Source organism: Rhineura floridana, chromosome 5 (assembly GCF_030035675.1).
Source record: "Rhineura floridana isolate rRhiFlo1 chromosome 5, rRhiFlo1.hap2, whole genome shotgun sequence".
In the NCBI taxonomy this organism is placed as follows: Eukaryota; Metazoa; Chordata; class Lepidosauria; order Squamata; family Rhineuridae; genus Rhineura; species Rhineura floridana.
In genome coordinates this window covers 223947-244492 of record NC_084484.1, presented here as the reverse complement: position 1 = coordinate 244492, position 20546 = coordinate 223947, and the positions used below count along the sequence as shown (strand labels likewise).

The 20546-nt window shown below is 39.9% G+C and overlaps 1 protein-coding gene across 7 annotated transcripts in view; it reads right to left on the bottom strand.

The window, feature by feature from the left end:
- Positions 1–19660, bottom strand: part of ZFAND4 (zinc finger AN1-type containing 4) — a 125546-nt gene extending 105886 nt beyond the window's left edge. For 4 of the 7 annotated variants that reach the window (XM_061629792.1, XM_061629786.1, XM_061629791.1 and 1 more), the window contains exons 1-4: positions 19574–19660; positions 16695–17015; positions 10594–10669; positions 10434–10501 (exon numbers count right to left, since the gene is read on the bottom strand). In XM_061629792.1, coding sequence (XP_061485776.1) covers positions 10434–10501; positions 10594–10669; positions 16695–16896 — 346 coding nt within the window. In that variant the 5' untranslated portion in view covers positions 16897–17015; positions 19574–19660. The other 3 variants (XM_061629787.1, XM_061629788.1, XM_061629789.1) reach the window with 3 other exon arrangements.
- Between the last annotated feature and the right edge of the window lie 886 nt (positions 19661–20546).

Genomic DNA, 20546 nt, shown 5'->3' with positions numbered 1-20546 from the left:
TAAAATACTTTAATTGTACCCACTCAGCTCTTGTCTTTATTGATGGCCAACCAGATTCAGTTTGCAAGAAAGCTGCTAGAGTTCCTAATGGAAGAGAGTAAAGTTTTCAGAAAAATTTATTCTGTACGGTTTCCAGGGCTTTAATGGTATCAGTATCAAACCCCCAAATTTCTGCACCGTAAGGCATTTGTGTAATCACTTTGCTACAGCAAATTTTTAAGGCAGATTCAATCAACTGTCCTCCTTTGTTATAATAGAACTTCATCAGTGTCCCTGTCATTTTCTCTGCTTTCAGCTTTGTCGCCTCTCTGTGCCACTTCCATGAGAGGGACTCGCTGAAGATGATGCCCAAATATCTAAATGAACGGGCTTGCTCTATGACCTCCTGTTGATCTAAAGTCCATTTGTATCTTGGACTGTGTTTACCAAACACCATAGTTTTCGTCTTAGAGTAATTTATTGCTAGATGTTCAAGTTTACAGTAGGCGCTAAATGCGTCCAAAAGTTTTTTAAGGCCCAAATGAGAAAGGGAGATGAGCACCAAATCGACTGCATACATCGGAATAAAAATCTTTCTATTCCTAATTACTGGGGAAGGGGAATCTACTCGAGCTAGCCAAGGCACCAATCATTAACACAGATATTAAAAAGGATGGGAGCCAAAAGGCATCCTTGTTTCACACCTCGCGTTGTAAAGGCTTCTGTGAGAGCGCCATTTAAACCAACTCTAAACCTCACTTCTATGTTGCTGTATATTTCTTGAATCAGCTTCAGGAGTCTGTGGTCAATGTTAGAACTTTGTAATTTATCCCATAACCTGGTTCTGTTGATAGAATCAAAAGCAGCAGAAAGATCGATAAAAGCAGCATAGAGATGCTTTTTATTCTTAGTATATTTCCTTATGATGACATTTAATGTAAAGCATTGATCTATAGTACTATATCCTCTCCTAAATCCTGCTTGTTCTTCGTGTATGATTTTATTTTCTTGCAGTCAGTCCATTAATTTTTGAAGCAGATACCGAGCATAAAAGTTTGAAGGAATATTGGCCGGTAATTTTGTGGGTCATTCCTATCACCTTTGTTATAAATTAGGACTATTATACTTGTTTTCCACCTGAGAGGCATTTGTTCAGTGCTGTTTATCGTGGTGAATAATCCGGCAAAAATAGGTATCCACCAATCTGTATTTTCTTTCAAAAGCTCTGGAGGAAGCATATCTTCTCTTGGGGCTTTCTTTAGTTTCAAAGATGAGATAAGGGTCTTTACCTCACAGCTGGTAACTGGTTGCCACTCAGGTAGGTTAGCGAGATCTTTATGCACCTCTGCCTCTACCCCACCACTAGGCTGCCCACCAAATATATTAGAAAAATGATTAATCCATGTAGAGGCAGGGACTGAAGCCTCCAGAGTAGACCTTGTCTCTTTTAGACCCCGGGTGACAAGATCGCAGAATTTAGCTTCATTCCATTCTGTTACCTCCTGACCCAGTTCCTGTCACTGGGTTTTTATATATACATCTTGCTTATTCTTAAGCAATCTTTTGTATTCCAACCTGCATTTAATTAAATTTTCCGTTGTTTCCTCAGATGATTTCCTGCGAGATTCCCTTATTTTTTTGGCCAGTTCTTTCTTGGCCACTTTACATTCAGCATCGAACCAGCCATAGTGTGTTATCTGTGTATTTTTATCTATAGGTGTTAAGAGGCAAGGTCTAAGTTCTGTAACAATTTGCTGGAAGATATCTATATGATTCAAGGATTTATCCCAAAATAATTGTCGCTGACTCACCAAATAATTACTTTGTAGTTTCTCCTGGACAGTACTACTCAATCTGCAGGACCATTTCAGTCTCCTCTCACCCAACATTTCACCAATCAAATTTACTGTTTCAGTTGATGATACACATTCAAGCAAAGGACTTAAGAACACTAATATGGGGAAATGATCGCTTACAGTTCATTCAAGAATTTCGAAAGTGTTTACTAAAGGGAATAATGAGGAGACCACGATATGGTTGATAGCACTAGCACCACGTTTGCTCAAGTAGGTGAAATAACCTCTGGATTTGTCCACTGAGCTCCCATGCAGGGTGTATAAATTCTGATGGTATACAAATTCTAAGAATTTTAATCTCTGCTTTTACTATCCATGGAGGTATGGGATGTTAAAAAAAAATCTTTCAAGTCTATGCCCAGAGGTTGCAAGAGACCTTCAGAGTCTGCTCCAATTTGGGCATTGAAGTCTCCACATATAAAAATATACGCTTGTGGGAACTTGATTTATTTGCTCCAGCAGAAATAATTGATCGTTCCATATCTTAGGAGCCTTCAGTGGACAGTTTGTGGGTGGAAAATAGATATTTATACAGAAAAGGAAATTTCCTGTTTCTGTTTTAAGTTGTAATGACAAAAGATAGTTGTTCTGTAATCCAAAGTCCACCATCTGGGATTCCCCTGCTAATTCTAATGAGATGAAAGACACCAGGCCTCCACTTCCTCGTCCCTTCTTGAATTTCTTTATAGCTGGCTGGCTAAATGTTCTATAACCCTGCAAGTGTGCGGAATTAGATTCGTAAGTCCAGGTCTCTTGCAAGCAAATTATATCATATTGTTGGAACATTTCAATAAGTTCCTTATATGCCATTTTATTTTCCCACCCCACCAAATAACAGGAAATTATATTCAACCCTTTGTGCTTTGTATCTAGTCAGTTGGAATTACTTGAAAATGTTTTAGAAGGCTCATCATTAGTCCTTCTATAGTTACCTTTAGACCAACGTTTGTCTTGAATGTTAGACGTATAATGTTCTTTCTGGTTTTCTTGTCTATAGGTACATAGCCAGATATTATTCAGATATGTGACAAATGAAGGGATTTTATTTCTCGAATTCTTCCATCTCCTACTACTCCAGTTGATGTTTTTAGACTTTCTCTTTCTCTCTTTGATGCTGAAGATGGGGGGTTACTATACCACTGACAGAACTTTTTTCTAGTCCTTTCAGCTCGAATAGCAATTCTCTGTCAGTAAACCTATATAATAAAGACAAAAATTTACACCGTACCTCAGGATCCCAAAATGTTAATTCAATGCTGCCTCTGTGTCCATGGTGGGACAGACATTTGCAGAAGACACCTTTTCTTGGATCCAAGGCTACCCCCAATATAGACTGAATTTCAGCTAAAAGTTCTGTCTCGGATCTTATTCCTCCACCTAGTTTCCTCACTGGCCAATGATGAATGACCACTCGGAGTTCATCTGGGGGGGTCTCTTCCTGAATAAGCTGGTTTTTAAATAGGAATTGTTCTCTTTTTCTCTATCTGTGTTGCTGTACAGGGCAGGTGGAGAGTGGGTGTAACATATCCAAAGCCTCTTCTGTAGATAACATTTTGGGGCTTTGTAAGGTGACACTTGGCGAAGTACTCTTGTGTTTCTCTTGTACTGAAGGAGAGGCAATGTCTGGATATTCATCTAATATCAGCAACCTTAGATCAGAAGGAGTAAGATTTAAAATAAAGGAAGCATTATCAGTACTAAGGCCTTGTTCAATACTACAAGCATGAGGAAAAGTTTCTGGATTCATTTTCCAATCTTCAATAATGTCATTTAATTGTTTAGTTACTAAATTTTTATCTGATTCGTCAACTTCTAGCTTGTCCCTATCTTGTCAGTCTTCCAGTCCCACGCTGTTCTCCATTTCCTGGGTGGGGCAGTTTCTCTGAGAGGCTACAGTCAAAATCCCCAACTCTACGAGGCCAACTAATGTTCCAATAGTGGTTTTCAAACCAGATACTTCCTGCTGCAACTTATCCATTTTGTAAAAAATTATTTCTGCTGTTTGCTTAGATAAAAAGCAATGATCTCGTAAGAGCCCCCACAAGGAGGGAACTTCTACCTCTGTTTCTCCTAAATCAGGCTTATCTGTACTTTACTTAAGTGTATTTAATATTTCTTCATATGGAAAAAACTGCGTTTGCCTGGGTGGTGAGGAATTAACTTCTATCAGATCTGGATCAATACACCAATTAGCTGGACCTTCATTAAAAGAATGCATATCTGAATTTCTTCCCTGAGCTATATTATCTCCTACCCCGGCTGTTACACAAAGACTGTTTAAAATGCCCAAACTGTCCATAGATGGCAATTCTGGAATCTCTTGGTCCATCCACTGCTCCTTTGCTTCTAACTCCCTTCCTTCTTTAGCTGGCTCACAATTATCTAGTATAGATTTCTGGACTAAGTTAGGTGGTGAACTGTTGAATGTAGCGCTACGGTATTGAGCACACATAATAACCATTTTAAAACTGAAAATCGCTCTAATCTTCAACAAATATAAGCTACAGGCAAACAACTCTGTTTTCAATTGCTAAAATTAATAAATTTTACAAATACATTAAAATTGGAGATCTTATAACCCCCTTTTCCAGCAAGCACATCCGAGGGGAAAAAAAAAATTCAAACCAAGTCCAGCCTCTGTTAAAGATCATATCTGTTCAGTTATTGTTTCTGAAAGGCGAGCTTTTAAGCGACCATATCCCTTTATATTGCATCAATCAAAAGGGTAGCCAGCAATTAAGTTAAACAGAGCCACATGTTCTATCTATAAGCAGCTGTTCATATCCAAGCCTCCATCAGCGTAGTCTCTTCAAATTACTCCTCTTCCTCCTTGTACACTGTTATTGTTGTCGCCCTTGAACACACTCCTCATACATGAAGTCCTTTTTACTGCCCTGTAGTGCTTCAAGTTCAAAGAAGAAGAAATACTGTTGCCTTTGTGGGGGGGGGAGGAGGTGAAATAGATAAAAGAAATACGTGAAAGTACAGGAAAGTACAACAATGCCAAACTTGCTGATGTTACAGCCTGGCAGTCAGGATGGATTGTTCCCTCCTCATCCTCTTTCACTTTTCAGTAACACCATTAAATGGCGGAGAGGAGAGGTCAGGTTTATTTCAACTTTATTGCTCTTCCTCCTATGTAACTTCAATACTGAGGGCTTCTCCAAGTTTACTGCTGCTGGATAAATATTTGGGCTTACTAAATAAAACGGGCAGGCAAAATGGTGGTAAATGGTGGTAAAATACCTGTCTATGAAAAGCTGGCTTTTAGTCAATTCAGCAGTGTACAGATCTTTTAGATAAACAAGAGTCTTTTCAGCTTCCAATTCCAAAGGTTTTAAATAAACGTCGGTATTCTCAGTTTCCAGCTCCAAGGATTTGACTCCTCCAAATGCCGGTGCAGACCAATTCACAGCTTATCTCTCCCCTTCTCTTCCTCTTCTTTTCAAGATAAATCCCACAGAATGCAACACTGAGATTCGAAATTCAGGAGCTCAAGGAAGATAAAGGAGTTATCCAGCACTTGTCATAACTCTTCTTGTATTACACAACTCACAACAGGAGGAATGTAAGAATGATAGGGGAATGAAGCAAACACTCGACAGGCTTCGCCACATATGGAAATTAGCTCTTCCCTCAGGCAGTAATGAAAGCCAGCAGAGTTCATTCTAGGCTGTGAGCACACTAGTCACCTACAGCAAAGTGTTTCCAATAGCCACAACTAGAGGAGCAAAGGGTTGATCTACCGATCAGTTGAGAGGAAGGCAATGGTAAACCACCTCTGAATACCTCTTACCATAAAAACCCTATGAAAACAGTATCCAAAATGCATCACAAGATAGTGCTGGAAGACGAGACCCCCCCCCCAGGTCAGAAGGCGCTCAACGAGCTACTGGGGAAGAACAAAGGACAAGTACGAGTAGCGCTGTGACTAATGACGCAGCTGGGTCAAAGCCGAAAGGAAGCCCAGAGGCTGATGCGCACAGATGCAAAAGGAGAGTCCGGAGTTGTACGACGCACACAATAGGAACATGGAATGTGAGAAACATGAACCAGGGAAAGTTAGAAATTGTCAAGCAAGAAATGGAACGCATCAACATTACAATACTTGGTGTCAGCGAACTAAAATGGAAGGGAATGGGGCATTTTCAATCAAGGAACTACAAAATATTTTATGCAGGAAATGAAATATTAAGAATGGGGTTGCTTTAATAGTGAGAAGTGATGTAGCAAGAGCAATTAGGAGCTACAACGCAAGATCTGAGCGAGTTATATCAATGAGATTAAATGGGAAACCTAGCAACATAACCATCATCCAAATCTATGCTCCAATGGCAAACGCAGAAGAAGAGGAATTGGAGAGATTTTACGTAGTGGTTAAGGTGTTGGACTACGACCTGGGAGACCAGGATTCGAATCCCCACACAGCCATGAAGCTCACTGGGTGACCTTGGGCCAGTCACTGCCTCTCAGCCTCATGAAAACCCTGTTCATAGGGTCGCTATAAGTCAGAATCGACTTGAAGGCAGTACACACACATAAAGTGTTGGACTACGACCTGGGAGACCACGGTTTGAATCCTCACACAGCCATGAAACTCACTGGGTGACCTTGGGCCAGTTACTGCCTCTCAGCTTCATGAAAACCCTGTTCATAGGGTCGCCATAAGTCGGAATCAACTTGAAGGCAGTCTATTTACATTTTACAGGAAGAAATTGATCACACACCAAAACAAGATGTGCTGATAATCATGGGGGATTGGAATGTAGGGAACAGAGAAGAATTAGGAATTGTGGGGAAGTGGGGCCTAGGAGACAGAAATGAAGCAGGAGAAAAACTTATTGAATTCTGTGAAGCCAATAATTTGTTTCTTGTGAACACCTTTTTTGAGCAACCAAAAAGACTGCACACATGGGACATCACCAAATGCTCAATATAGGAATCAAATTGATTATATAATTGGAAGCAGAAGATGGAGAAGTTCCATGCTTTCCGCGAAAACAAGACCAGGAGCAGACTGCGGTACAGATCATGAACTGGTCGTATCGAAAATCAGAGTAAAGCTAAAGAACACCAACAAAGCAATAATAATGCCAAAATACAATTTAAGTAACATCCCAGAAGCAAATAAAGATCAAGTAAGGAACAGGTTTGAAGCTTTAAACTTAGTTGACAGAGAACCAGAAGAACTATGGAATGAAGTCAGAGACGTTAACAGGGAAGAATGCAAAAAGACAACACCTCTAGTTAAAAAGTGAGAAAGAGCTCAATGGATGACTGAAGGAACTCTTAAAATGGTTAAAGAGAGAAGGAAAGCAAAAGCAAAAGGAGATAGAAACACAGTCAGAACCCTAAATGCAACAATACAACGACTAGTACGTAGGGACAAAGAGAACTATTACAATAGTTAACTGTATAGAAATAGAAGAGGACAACAAAAAGGGTAGAACAAGAGTCCTGTTCCAAAAGATTAGAGAAATGAAAGGAAAATTTAAACCATGAGTAGGGATGTTGAATAATCAACAAGGGAACACACTGACTGAGATGAAATAAAAGGAAGATGGAAGCAATACACTGAAGAACTCTATAAAAGAGATGCAAGGATGACAGATTTATTCACGGAGGAACCGTATGATGAAGAACCAGAAATTTTAGAATGTGAGGTGAAAGCTGCTCTTAAAATACTTGGAAGGAACAAATCACCAGGAATAGATGGCATACCAATAGAATTATTACAAGCTACTGAGACTGAATCTGTCCAAATTTTGAGAAAAATCTGTCAAGAAATATGGAAAACTAATGGCCCACAGACTGGAAGTGTTCAGTATACATCCCAATTCCAAAAGAAAGGGGATCCCAGGGAATGCAGTAATGATCAAACTATTGCCTTAATATCCCATGCAAGTAAAGTAATGCTCAAGATTCTACAACAAAGGCTCTTACCCTATATGGAATGAGAAATGCCAGATGTCCAAGCTGGATTGAAAAAACGAAGAGGCACCAGAGATCATATTGCAAACAATAGCAGGACTACAGCTAAATGTCAAGAAGACTAAAGTAATGACAACAGAAGATTTTACAAGATCTGAACAGGGTGGTTCATGACAGATGCTACTGGAGGTCACTGATTCATAGGGTCACCATAAGTCGTAATTGACTTGAAGGCATATAACAACAACAAAGTGTCCAAAAGCAGGAATGCATGTGAGTCTAGACATCTGATGCTCCTTCTGGTATGATCCCAGTCCATTCTGGATGACTCACATTCAAGATCAGTAATCAACTGGGAAGAAAAATTAGCTATAACGAGCAGCACAAATAACTAAACAGGAATATGAGAAAGTAGTTTTAGCCACAGTGAGAAAAACAATTTTTGAATGAGTTGGAACACATAAACAAACACAGATCGCATCCCCTGAAACAGGATAGGCAGCCCCCACACACACACAAAATCAGGAGGGCCCTGATGGCATACCTGGGAAAACCACCCTTCAGATGAGACGAAGAGTCTGTTTTCTCCAGGTAGCAAGTCATCAGGAGGGATGTACCAAAGGATGGGCCTAGGCTGCCTAAGAGGAGGACCTTACCTGTTGCATTATGTGCCTACTGAAGGAGGCGTCTGCAGAAGCATAACAATCTACCCTGTGGTGCCTAATGAAAAAACTTGGGCATACCGAACTGCAGCTCTACAAATATCAGTAATTGCAGAATTCACTTTGTAATGCACTATGGGAATGCATCATTCATCAAGACTCTCTGCCTTTTAGTATTAGTGTCATTCAACAAGTTTTTTGCTACGTTGCTTGTTAACAGAAAATAAACCATAGCTCCTTATGGCTTGTTTAATCAGTTAACTAGGTTTAAAATCTATAACCCAAGTTTACAGTACAGAAAGTACAGTTAAGAGTTGTCACTGGGTATCATTTTCTTATTTTACAGTATATTATATAACATGCCCCTTATTGTGGAACATTATGGCAGACCATAACGGTGATGCCATAAGTCTATTCCTTATTTTAGTTCAGCATAACTCAGCTTTCCTAGGGAACTCTATTCTATACTTGTTTTCTAAAAAAAATAAGAATCTGCAGCTTGACACAGACAATATTATGTACTATTTCCTAAATTAATAAAAATCATGTTATCTAAACAATTACACAAAGTGTACCACCTTGTAAAATACTATATTGAGCATTTTACTAAATCAACATGTTTTAGTAATCATATTTGCACCATTGCTTAAGAAATATGTGAAGAACTGTAAGTGACCAAGTTGACTTAAATCAAAGGTTTCTCTTGTTAATTTAAATCTTGATTTAAATTGCCTTGATTTAAATATATCCACCATGGAAAATTCGGTAACAAAACCCAATTGGGTAGAATCCCTAGCACTAGAGAGCAGAGTGCCACTATCACTAGGAGCTCTGAACACTCATTCTCCCTTTTAATGTATCCCATTTTATACAAAATGCCATGTTTCTGCACATGCAATTGATCAAATGCCTGACCAGATTAATAGTAAAAGTAAACCCTCTTTTAGCACTGTACTCACACTACTCAGATTCATACCCTATTTATGGACATCGTACCCTATTTATGGATATATTATTATGAGTTCCTTGATACAAGTTACTAGGAGTGGTTTCAGTCATCAGAGCAAACAGATCATTAGGCACAAGTGCCTCACATTTTTTGTTTCTTCATTTCACTGATAATGGAAATATATCTTTTGTATTTTCCCTTGCATGGAAGTGCAGAAACTGACCATCTTCCCTGCTTCCACACATACTATTCTATTGCAGACATTACAATGACAAAGGCACTTCAGTGCTTTACTGAGTTCAATGTAGTTTCCTCCACTTTTCTTAAAAAAAGAACTTGTAAAGAACAAAATTAAAAATAGAGCACAGCTATTCTTTTTTTTGCAACCAATTAGCTTTTAATATATTTTGATTGTCAAACTCAAGTCTGGATTTGAATAACTGATTACAATATAAACTGGGATGGTAATCTGACAAGCCAAAGAAATGAATATACTTTTTTGTTGTTGTTCTGCTTCTTGTTCCTCAAAGACAGGCTGCAGCTGCTTAACAATTATCCTGTTTTGCCTATACCAGGAAGCACATAGAGAGGCTTGCACTGCAACAATTTAAGAAGAATCCAAGTGTGATACAGAAATTACAGCCCAAATTATCATCAGTCCTAATACCCCTCACTGCACCAATGTGCTCCTGCAATGCTACTTCAGTGACAGAGAGAGAAGAATACTCCAGTACTCATAGGATGAGATATAAAGGATGGGCCTTGCACCAGAATTGGCCCAGTTCCAGGCCATTACAGTTACACATGACAAGGCAGAAAAGTATGTAGATTCGATCATCACAATATTTTGCTCATACTCCATTGGGGGCGCAATTGCTATTATTATTGAAGCACAAAAAAGGAAAACACTTCCATTCAGTAGTTCAGCACATGATCTTCAATGGGGAAGAGAATCACATGCTCTACTCCCTCTTACCAGTCAGTGGGATCATAACGTTTAGCTGGATTGTACTAACTATGCAAGAATATTTCAGAGAAAATTTAATAAGCACTTACCTCTTCTGGTATTAATAGGTCCACCTCGCATTGCCAATATCAGCTTCAAAGTGCAGCCTTCTGAAATGCTGTAAACCAACCAAAAATGTTTTGTAGCCTTTTCCCCCACAACAGAAATAGTATTCAGAAACATTCTCTGTAACTGCATTTAAATACTCACTTGTAATCATTCAAGCAATAGTCATCCTCCAGTTCTACATTATTCCAGATTAAGTGTTGCTGAGATACAGGGATACCTTAAAATGACATCAATACATTTTAATGAGCTTATTGGCCATGTAAAGCTGTGTCCAAAATAACCAAGGTAACTATGCTAAACATTGTCACATAGAATTATCTCTATTGAAATTAATGGTAAATGTATTTAGTACATACATTTATGTTAAAGGTATACAGTGAGCTTCATGTGAGCCAAAGCATATATAATATGAGCTGCATGTTTTTTGTACCAGGGCTACATCTTACAACAAGATGTAAATAGCAAAGTTAAATGTGCCTTTAAAACATGTACAGATCATCCTTTGATTACTATAAAGTAACCACAAATGGCTTACATCCACCTCTGTCCTTGAGATTAAGATGATGTCATAAGAATATAAGAACTACTTTGCTAGAAAAGACCAAGGTTGGTTTAGCCTGCTTCCAAAAATAAGTAGCCAGATGCCACAAAGCAAAGGCATGAGGTTACTAGCCATTATGTTTGTCCCCAGTATCTGATATTCAAGGATATACTGTATCTGTACATGGAGTTTCTATTCACCATCATGGCTAACAGCCAGTGAATGGCCACCCCTTTTCAAAGCTACTGATACATCCTGCAGCAGTGAATCCCATCAATTAATCATGCATTGTGCAAAGTTCTACTTTTTTTCTATGTTAAAATCAACTTCACCAGACAAATACTAAGCTCTACATACAAAGAAGGAACCCAACAGGTCTTCATAGGATAGCATTCCAGAGTTTTGGCACCACCACTGAAAAGGGTCTGTCTCTAACACCTAGTTGCCTGATCTCACATGGCAACACGTCATCCTCCAAAATTCATGAGAGAATGCAATACTTAGGTAAGTTTATCCTAGGCCAGTAAGGTCTTTAAAGGCCAAACACCAGGATTTGTAATTGTGCTGAGAAATAGAACCAATGAAGCCAGAATAGGATTGGAGTTATAGGAGGATCTGATCACCAGGCACCAAACAACCCCATAGTCACATTTTGGACCAACTGCAGTTTCCAGACTTTTTAAAAGACAGCCCCATATACAGAAAATTACAATAATTACATTCTGACATTTTAGTTCCCAAATTCACCCATATGTACCAGCATATGATGGACACAGGTTCCTCTGGTGATACACTATGATGTGTGCATCATAGTGATCCCCAAATCAAGAAAGATCATATGAGATGTAACAACTTTCAGCCAATCTCACTAATTAACTTCAATACAAAATGTATGCTGGCTATTAGCTAATTGACTGAAAAATATAGTGTCCTCTGTCATATATCCTGATCAGATGTGTTTCATACATCATCAACAAGGGGTGGACAATCTGAACTTGCTAATTAATATAACTGCTCTGAATTACCACTTTCACACACGTTATGACCCATCAAGTTAGACCCTGAAAAGGAGTTTGATAAAATATATTGGCTAATTATTTTCATGGCCTTTTATCTAAATATGGGATTCCACCAGTGTTCCTAAAATAGATCAATTTTTTGTACCTATCTCCTAGGTCACAGGTCCTAATTAATGGCTTGGTCTCCTTTTGCCTAGGAAGTGGTAACCAACAGGGTTGCTCTCTGTCTCTCTTCATTTTTTATCTCTGCCTGGAGCCTTTAGATCAGGGATGGGGAGCCTCCAGTCCATGGTACTAATTAGGCCCATCAGGCCTCAGAGTTTGGCCCATCAGACTGTTTAGCACAAACTGCACCCACTTTTCCCACACGTGACGCCCACCTGCTAACTAACCCCTTGGGGTGGGTGAGCTCAGGATCTGGCCCGCTGGATGGATCTTGTTCCCTATCCATGGTTAAGCAAGCGCCATTATGCAAAATAATGAAAGCAAGTCCAGTGGCACTCTGACATATTAACATAGTTGGGTATATAGACTCTGAAGAACATCATGTGGACACTAACTATCGATTCTTCCGTTTTGGCCGTAATTATAGATCAGGAGTGTTGGACGGTGCTCTAGTCAATACATTTAAGATGAGTGTCCTATCACTTATCATTTACACCCTTTATGACAGGGATTGCCAACCCAGGACCAGAATGCGGCCCTTGTGTATTTTGGGGGGAGGGGCAGGTGTTAAATGGCAGGCACTCCCTTCACCCGTGGAGGGGCTTTTCTGAATGGGGGGGGCTTAAGTATGCTCTGTGTGTGTGCTCGATTGAGAGAGATGCACTTGGGCAGAGAAAGAAAGAGTAGTCTATATGTGTGAACATAAGAAAAGCCTGCTGGATCAGGCCAATGACCCATCTAGTAAAGCATGCTATTATCACACTGGCCAACCAGATGCTTATAGGAAGTCCCCAAGCAGGACCTGAGCACAAGAGCACTCTCCCCTCCTGTGGTTTCTAGCAACTGGTTTTCAGAAGTATGCTGCCTCTTACCAGGGAGGCAGATCACAGCTGTCATGGCTTGCAGCCACCAATAGTCTTATCCTCCATGTTTTTGTCTAACTTCCTTTTAAAACCTCCAAGTTGGTGGCTATCACTGCCTCCTGTGGGAGTGAATTCAATAGTTCAACTATGCACTGTGTGAAGAAATACTGTTACTTTCTTTTGTCTATCCTGAATCTTCCAACATTGAGCTTCAGTGGATGTCCATGAGTTCTAGTGTTATGAGAGGAGAAAAACATTTCCCTATCCACTTTTTCCATGCCATGCGTAATTTTATACACTTCTATCATGTCACCTCTTACTGGCTTTTTCTCTAAACTAAAGCACCTCAAATGCTGCAGCCTTTCCTCGGTGTTCTGCCTAATGGCATTTGCTAAAGCATGGTCTGTGTAAGAAAGAGAGATGCACTTCGGGAGAGAGAGAGATACATGAGAGGTCTGAGTGACAGAGAGAGATTATGTGGTGTATGCGAGAGAGTGAGTATGTGTGTGGTCTATTTGTATGTGTGATCTGTGTGAGAGGAGAGACGCACTTGGGCGAAAGGAAGAGTGGCTATGTATATGTGAAGTAAATGGTGTAAATTGTGCAAGAGATGCACGTGTCTGTGGTTCATATGAGTGTGGTGTGTGTGCAAGAGTGAGTGTGATCTTCCCACATTGCATGTTTTTCCTGGTACTGGGGAATGCTATTATTAGACAGCAACAGCATAACTGTGGGGGAGGGGGACATCACAGCAAGCATGAAGTTGTTGAGGGCAGGGGGAAGCAGCAATGGCTGTCCTTCCTAATTTTGCATTATGCCATTTGTGCTGTGGCAGCCATGTTCTATTATTCCTTGCCCCCACCACAGCCATTTTGAGACTGCCGTACACAGAACTTTCTCGAAATTCAAAATGTGCTTGCAGGTCCAAAAATGTTGGCAACCACTGCTTTATGGTATCCCCCTGTATATTCTTAAGTCTTACTTTCAAGGATTTAATGCTGTCTTCCAGAAAATCATTTGGGATTCTTCCCTGCCCAGGATGTTACTCACAAAATTAGAGCTGTCAGTCAGAGAGGGAGATTTTAATTTCCCAGAATTGTATTTATACTTCAAAGTATATCTTCTTTTGCAAACAAAACCCTGTACCTCCTGGGGCATTATCATTGGCAGCCTTAGAGGCATATCATCTAACTCCATTCTATGAATGGGTGATGTTGGAATCAATACACATCTAGGGGAAGGAAGTGCTACCATCTACCACTATGAAGCCAGAAAGGTGAGGTGTAATTGTAATCTAAGGAGTGCTGGGATGCCTTTTCTCTAGAGGATGAGGGCCCAGAGTGGGATTTTTATTCTGAATCAATTTATTTGTCAGGATGAGGAGTTTTAGCCCTTTGTATAGCTGCACCATCAGTATTAAGTTACCCGGATGGCCAAGTGTCAATATATGCAACTGAAAAACTTATCAAGATTTTTTTGACCCTATGCTTTTAGCACTTCCACCCCTCCCCAGGTCCTGGTGGAGCTGACTAATTTACAGAAGTCCCCCAAGATTACACAGCAATTTATAGGTACTCATCAAAGCTAACAAATGTGACGTTCACACTGTTGTAGACAAATGGAATGGGGAAATGGAAATCCCTCTGCACAAATGCCAATGGCAGACTGTATTATTTTTAGTAAAAGATGTATCTTTAGATTTATAACTACAGTTCATCCAACAGAAACTACCATTTTGAGTTCACTGGATTCCTCTCCACATCCAGAAAAACAGATGACTGTCTCTGCTATTTGCTGGTGTTGTGGCAGAGATCAGGCAAACTTATCCCACATGATTTGGGCAAGTTCTGTTATTATTTCCTTTTGAATAGATGTTATGGCTGCACTGTCCTGATTATTTGGATCTATGTTGAGAGCACCATTTTGAGGTAGAAGACAATATAGTCATTTTACCAACCCATGCCATTCCTCCACACACCTCCATTCTTTTCTTTCCCCCCGATCCCCATTCATATTCCTTGCTGTGCAAAAAGAAAAAGAAATTTAATAAAACATTAAATAATGATAAAAAAGAGCACTGCAGAAACCCAACCTGAAAATACTTGGGCCTCAATGACTAATGACACAAAGGGCACAACTGGAGAACCATCCAAATCCAGTAAAAGGCACACCTAGCCTCCACAACTACCAGTACATCCAAAGAAAACGTCAGATCCAGATATATACCAAAGTTACAAAACTGCTTCTTCTGATGGAGTTCAACTCCATCCAGAACAATGTATAAATCCTCTGGTCAAATCAGCTGTTTGAACTGTGTCCAGGAATTAATCGAGCGCAGACTGAACGAAACCAGTTATATCCTCCAAAAAGTGAACCCCAGACAATGCTCTAGTGCTGCATTTTGCACCAGCTAAAATTTCTGATCACTTAGATGTTAAAATGACTAGCAATGGGTATTTGGTTCTTGTGAAAACTAACATTAAATATGAAGAATTCTCTTATGATATTTGCAGCATGGACAAGCTGATACAGGAAAAAAGGTGTGGTTATGTTTCTGCAATATTTTATTCTTAAAAATAGAGGCAACAATTTACTAACTATATTTGTTAATTAACTGTATTTTTATATATCTCGATCAGAATTCTAAAGTTATGGTTAAAAGTGAACACCAGTACAATACAATGCACGTCTGCTAAAAAGTCCTACAGTGTCTTTGGGTTTTAGCCCAAAGCATCAAACCCCTATCTATTTCTATTTGACAGAAATAAATGGGACACGTTAGTATGACTTTGATCTTGGAAGATTGAATCAGACACTATATTCATCCTATATTTCATGCGATACAGATCTTACAAAAATGCCGCAGTATGATCCCCTACCACTCCAGTTCATCATTGTGAAACCTACTTAATGAGAATCTTACCTGTCAAAAAGTACCAATTAACAGGTGTTCCCACAAAGAACAATTATTCATTATGCTTAATTCAATTGGCTCATTGAAATCATAATCAAGTTCATTTTAATATTCCAGTTTGGAGACTTTGCTAAAAATACAATTAGTTGCCCAGTATTCTGACACAAACGCATATTAAGCTTATCGCTAATAAAATTTATATTTAAAAGCTTTGAATAGACCTTTTAGGAAGAGTTTTAAGATTCTTACTGAACTGGGTATTTCACTGCTAGCTAGTTCTGGTACACTGATCTTCATTACACTAGAGCAGGGGTTCCCAAGCTGTGTCTGTGAGATGCATTCAGGCAGTCTGCGTCACGTCTGTGGATTTGTGGTTTAAGATTAGAAATGGCACATCCATTGTACTGCATATTCATATATATCTTTAATTGCATTTCATTGCTTCTTTTCTTTCTTATATTGTATTCTATGGAATTTGAATTGCAATTAAATGTAAGAAATAAAAAGCAATAAAAATACAATTAAAAATCACACAACATCTAGCATAGCACATTACAATTGCTCCAAACAGAAGAAAAATCATGCAGAGGTCCACCAAGAACCTCAGCGATTTTCAAGTGTGAGGAAGAAACTTCAGAAACCACTGTACTAGAGATCAAAATTCATATACTCTATAAAATGATTGGCCTTACAAGAGCTAAAATCCTCCTAGATTTTTATAATTTAAAAAGGACATGTACCTTCCAATCTCTGGATTTTAGTTTTCACGGAAATAACTGTTTCAAAAGGAGATACCCGAAGCTCAAAGCATGTTCCAGTGAGAGTTTCAATGAAGAGCTCCATAGTCTCATAGAAAGCAAGTTTGCAATGACACGGTCCCATGTTATCATCATTGAAGAAAGGAGGTTCTTTCTTGTTGGCCATTCTAGTTACTTTAAACATGAACGTGCCTTGGGGAAAACTCAGTTGGGAAGCGTTGGGCACTACTGAGCTCCACTTCCAGCCAAGTCAGTTCTGAACACGGGAAATGTATGCTGCTGTTCATGTTTCAAAGTTTGCACCTAAGACAGACATAAGATCAATATGGTATTTGAGGGGGGAAACATTAACTATAAGAGTCATTTTAAAAACAACAAGTGTGTCTCTGAACTTTACTTGTGAATGCTGACACCCAGCAACAGGATACAGATCAAAAGAAGCCCTATTCACACAAGGAACTTTGTATGGGCTGGACTAGCACAACCACCCCTCAAAACATTAGCTTGTTTGTGCCATTATTTGAGTCAGGAGTAGTCATTGTTTTAACAGATAGTTATACAAGCTATTAAACTATGTTAAGCACATTTGTACCATAACTTCTGTTCACACTTGGAGCACACACATAACGCACTGGGCAGCAGTACTCCTTGCAGAGAAGTGCATTCCTTCACTCTTTGTTTGCAGTAACAGCAGAAGCAAACTAAAGATTTTTAGCCAAATGGAGTAATTGTTTGCATGATTTTTTTTAAAGGGATCTTTCAGCTAACTCTACAGGCAGAGTTTTGTTCCCATCTTCTTCTCTGCTGAATTCCACAAGGGGCAACACTGACACTAAGAAGTAAGAAGCCGATAGGCAGCACTACCTCCCAGCCAGGTTGTAAGTAATACAGACAGGTGTGGGCTTGTTGTGGGCAGACTGATGTTGGTGCAACAGTGCTCCATTTGCCCTAATGGACTAGCCTCCACTGTCTACAGGAAGGTACTCAAAGCACCAGCTATTTTAACTCTACCTACCAAAATAGCCACTCCCAAGAAGCTAAACAGATAGAATATCTACACAATCACAAATAATGGTCAAAGTCCCTAATCAACACAACTCAGGAGTAGGTTTCTTTTCAAGAACCTTCACATTCATCTAGAAACTTGAAGTTTGAAATATAGGAAATTTTATTATTGGGTTATTTATTATTTGCAAAACTCTTCTTCTACTTTTCTTTTTGGTAGCATACAAGGCAGCATACCTGGGCAGATATTTAGCAAGCAATGAAAGTGAAAAACAAAGGCAATCAAATATTTTCGCTTGGCTCAGAGGTAGGCATGGTGCTTAAATGCCTAAACAGTGTTTAGGGTAGTTATTGCCGAACTTATTTTCATTGGACATTTTTTCCCTTAGGCATCAACAGTTGCCTGTCTTGCCTCTCTACCTTTGAAAATCTTAAGTATAGCTCACCCCAGCTCACTTTCCTTACTTCGCATCTGATTTAGGGCCAAATTATATAACCATAATAGGCATAACTGTTATGTGCACCTGATGCTGTAACAAACGGAAGTGATCATACAATTGCCAACTGTGTGTGTTAAGCTGTACAGATTGTTTGCTGCCTGCCATTGCAAAGGCTCAGGACAGATAGGTGATCTAACTCACATTACTCCTTGGCTTGTAGAATAAGTTCACTCATGATGCTGTTAACTACACAAGACATTTCTGTACAAGTACAGTTCAACCCAAATTTATCAAATCTATGTGGGATATTGGGCTTTTAAAAGGAAATTACACTTGTGAAGCAATTTGCATGCAAGAAGTAAAATCTGCAACTTCACCATTGCCTATTTGACCCTGTTGATAGACCCCCCGCTAAAGCTTCAACAACCACAGCCTTATACGGAATGCTGTGAAGTCTAAGAAGCTGAAAACCTCTACTGCTCACTTTGGATGCCTGAGACGGGGTCTCCAGTCATGAACCTTGCACCTTCAGGCTTCCTGTTCCCACTGACAGCCTCTAGATGATCTACCAGTTAACACACAGTGCCAAAATAACCATTTCCTGTAGCACTCTTGAGTTAGTCAGCCCAAATATGAAACCTGTATAGCATGCATAGTTTATTAAGATTTTTTGTTACATATAACAATCACAACAATAGGAATAAAAGAAGAGAAACTATAAATAAAATTAGAGGGGAAAGTCAACTTTGGGAAAACAACTATATCATTTATATTCTATCATTTGGATAGCTATCAAGAATTAACCATGAAAGGTGGCCTTAGATAAGCCGCTGTGTTTCATCTTCCCCTCACCTAACTACAATATAAAGATAATAACGCTCAGTTTCAGGGCCCTTGCAAACATGTCAAGACAGTGTATGAGATACACTTTTAGTATTCTTGGGCTACAATCAAAGGCCTGAGAACAACTCCACTATGGAAAAACGATTAATTCCAAGTCAGCATGAACAGGGTCGGGCTATAAAACAGTTTACAAATGTGAATTGTTATAATTTTTATTATTATTTTAAAAGGCTTCTAGTTACAACTACGTTAATAATAGATGCGAGCCTCCTATGAAGTTACTGAATAAATACAGCCATGAAAAAGCGCGCTAAATGATCTGGGGACAACGGAAACAACAAATAAATTAAGTCCTGAAGGAGAAGAGGGGGCGGTGTGGCCGGACACCGACACAGCTTCGTCCTCCTCACCTGCCGATCACCCCCGTCTACCCCCCTCCCCGTCGCTGGACAGGGTGGATCTACGCACCCCCTCCCCCTCCCAGGACCATCGGTGCCACTACAGGATACGTGACCGTTACGGGAAGGTTGGGCGCAGGATTATTGGAAAGGAACAAGAAGCAGCGGGAGTCACCGTTAACGTCACCACGAAGGATACTACTGAACAGCGCGGCCTCCTCACTCCTCCGCTGCCACCTACCGAGCCTTTGTGACGTTAAAACACGACTCCTGCCAAACCACTCAGAAGTTCCCTCTTTCACAAGAGCTATCCAATCACCTGGCGCTCCCGCGGTAGGAATGGGGCGGAGCTTTCTGTTGTAAAGTGGGGGTGGCCAAACGCTCCTCTCGACGCCCCTCGAAGCTCAAGGTTTGTTGCTTATTGGTCGTTACTGGGAAGGGATTCCGGATGTTGACTCTTGCTGTTGCTAGGACAAACCTGGTATCGCCGCCATATGCGCTGCTGGGAAATATAGTTCGACGGACAGCAGCGCGGTTTCCGTTATAGCGTTTGAAAAGGTGAACTCGCAGACTACCCAGGATTCGGAGTTTTCACGTGGCGGTTTGATCGAGACAAAAGTGCAGCTCGATTGACTTTAAATCAATGGAGTACAAGGCATCTGCTTCACTTGAGCTTTGGCTGTCGGTTGATAAGAGTGATAATGACATTGCTGTAGCCTGTCCGTTGTTTTATATGGCAGCTTTCTTTTAGGAAATTCAAACAAGTAGCGACCAATTGCACGGTGGTGGTATGACTACAACATTTGTTTTAAAACAGTGTTTAACAACTCGGATGCTGAAATTAACCATATATTCAAGGGAGGGATTCAAAAAGAAATCGTAGCAGCGGCGAGGGAGTAACTAACCCTTTTTCTGTGGGCGGTTTTTGTGATCAAAATCGACCCCCCCCCCCGAAGTGAATCTCTTCTGCCTGCTCCGCAAATGGGAAAACAGCTGGAAGGGCATTATGAAAGCAAAACCTGCCCGCTAGAGAAGAGTTAACAGCTTGCAATAGAATGGAAGGTTCCATTTAGATTTTTTTCCCTCCCACATGAAATGTTTGGACGGCAGTATGTGTCTCGATATCGCATAGTATGCTAACATTCTGC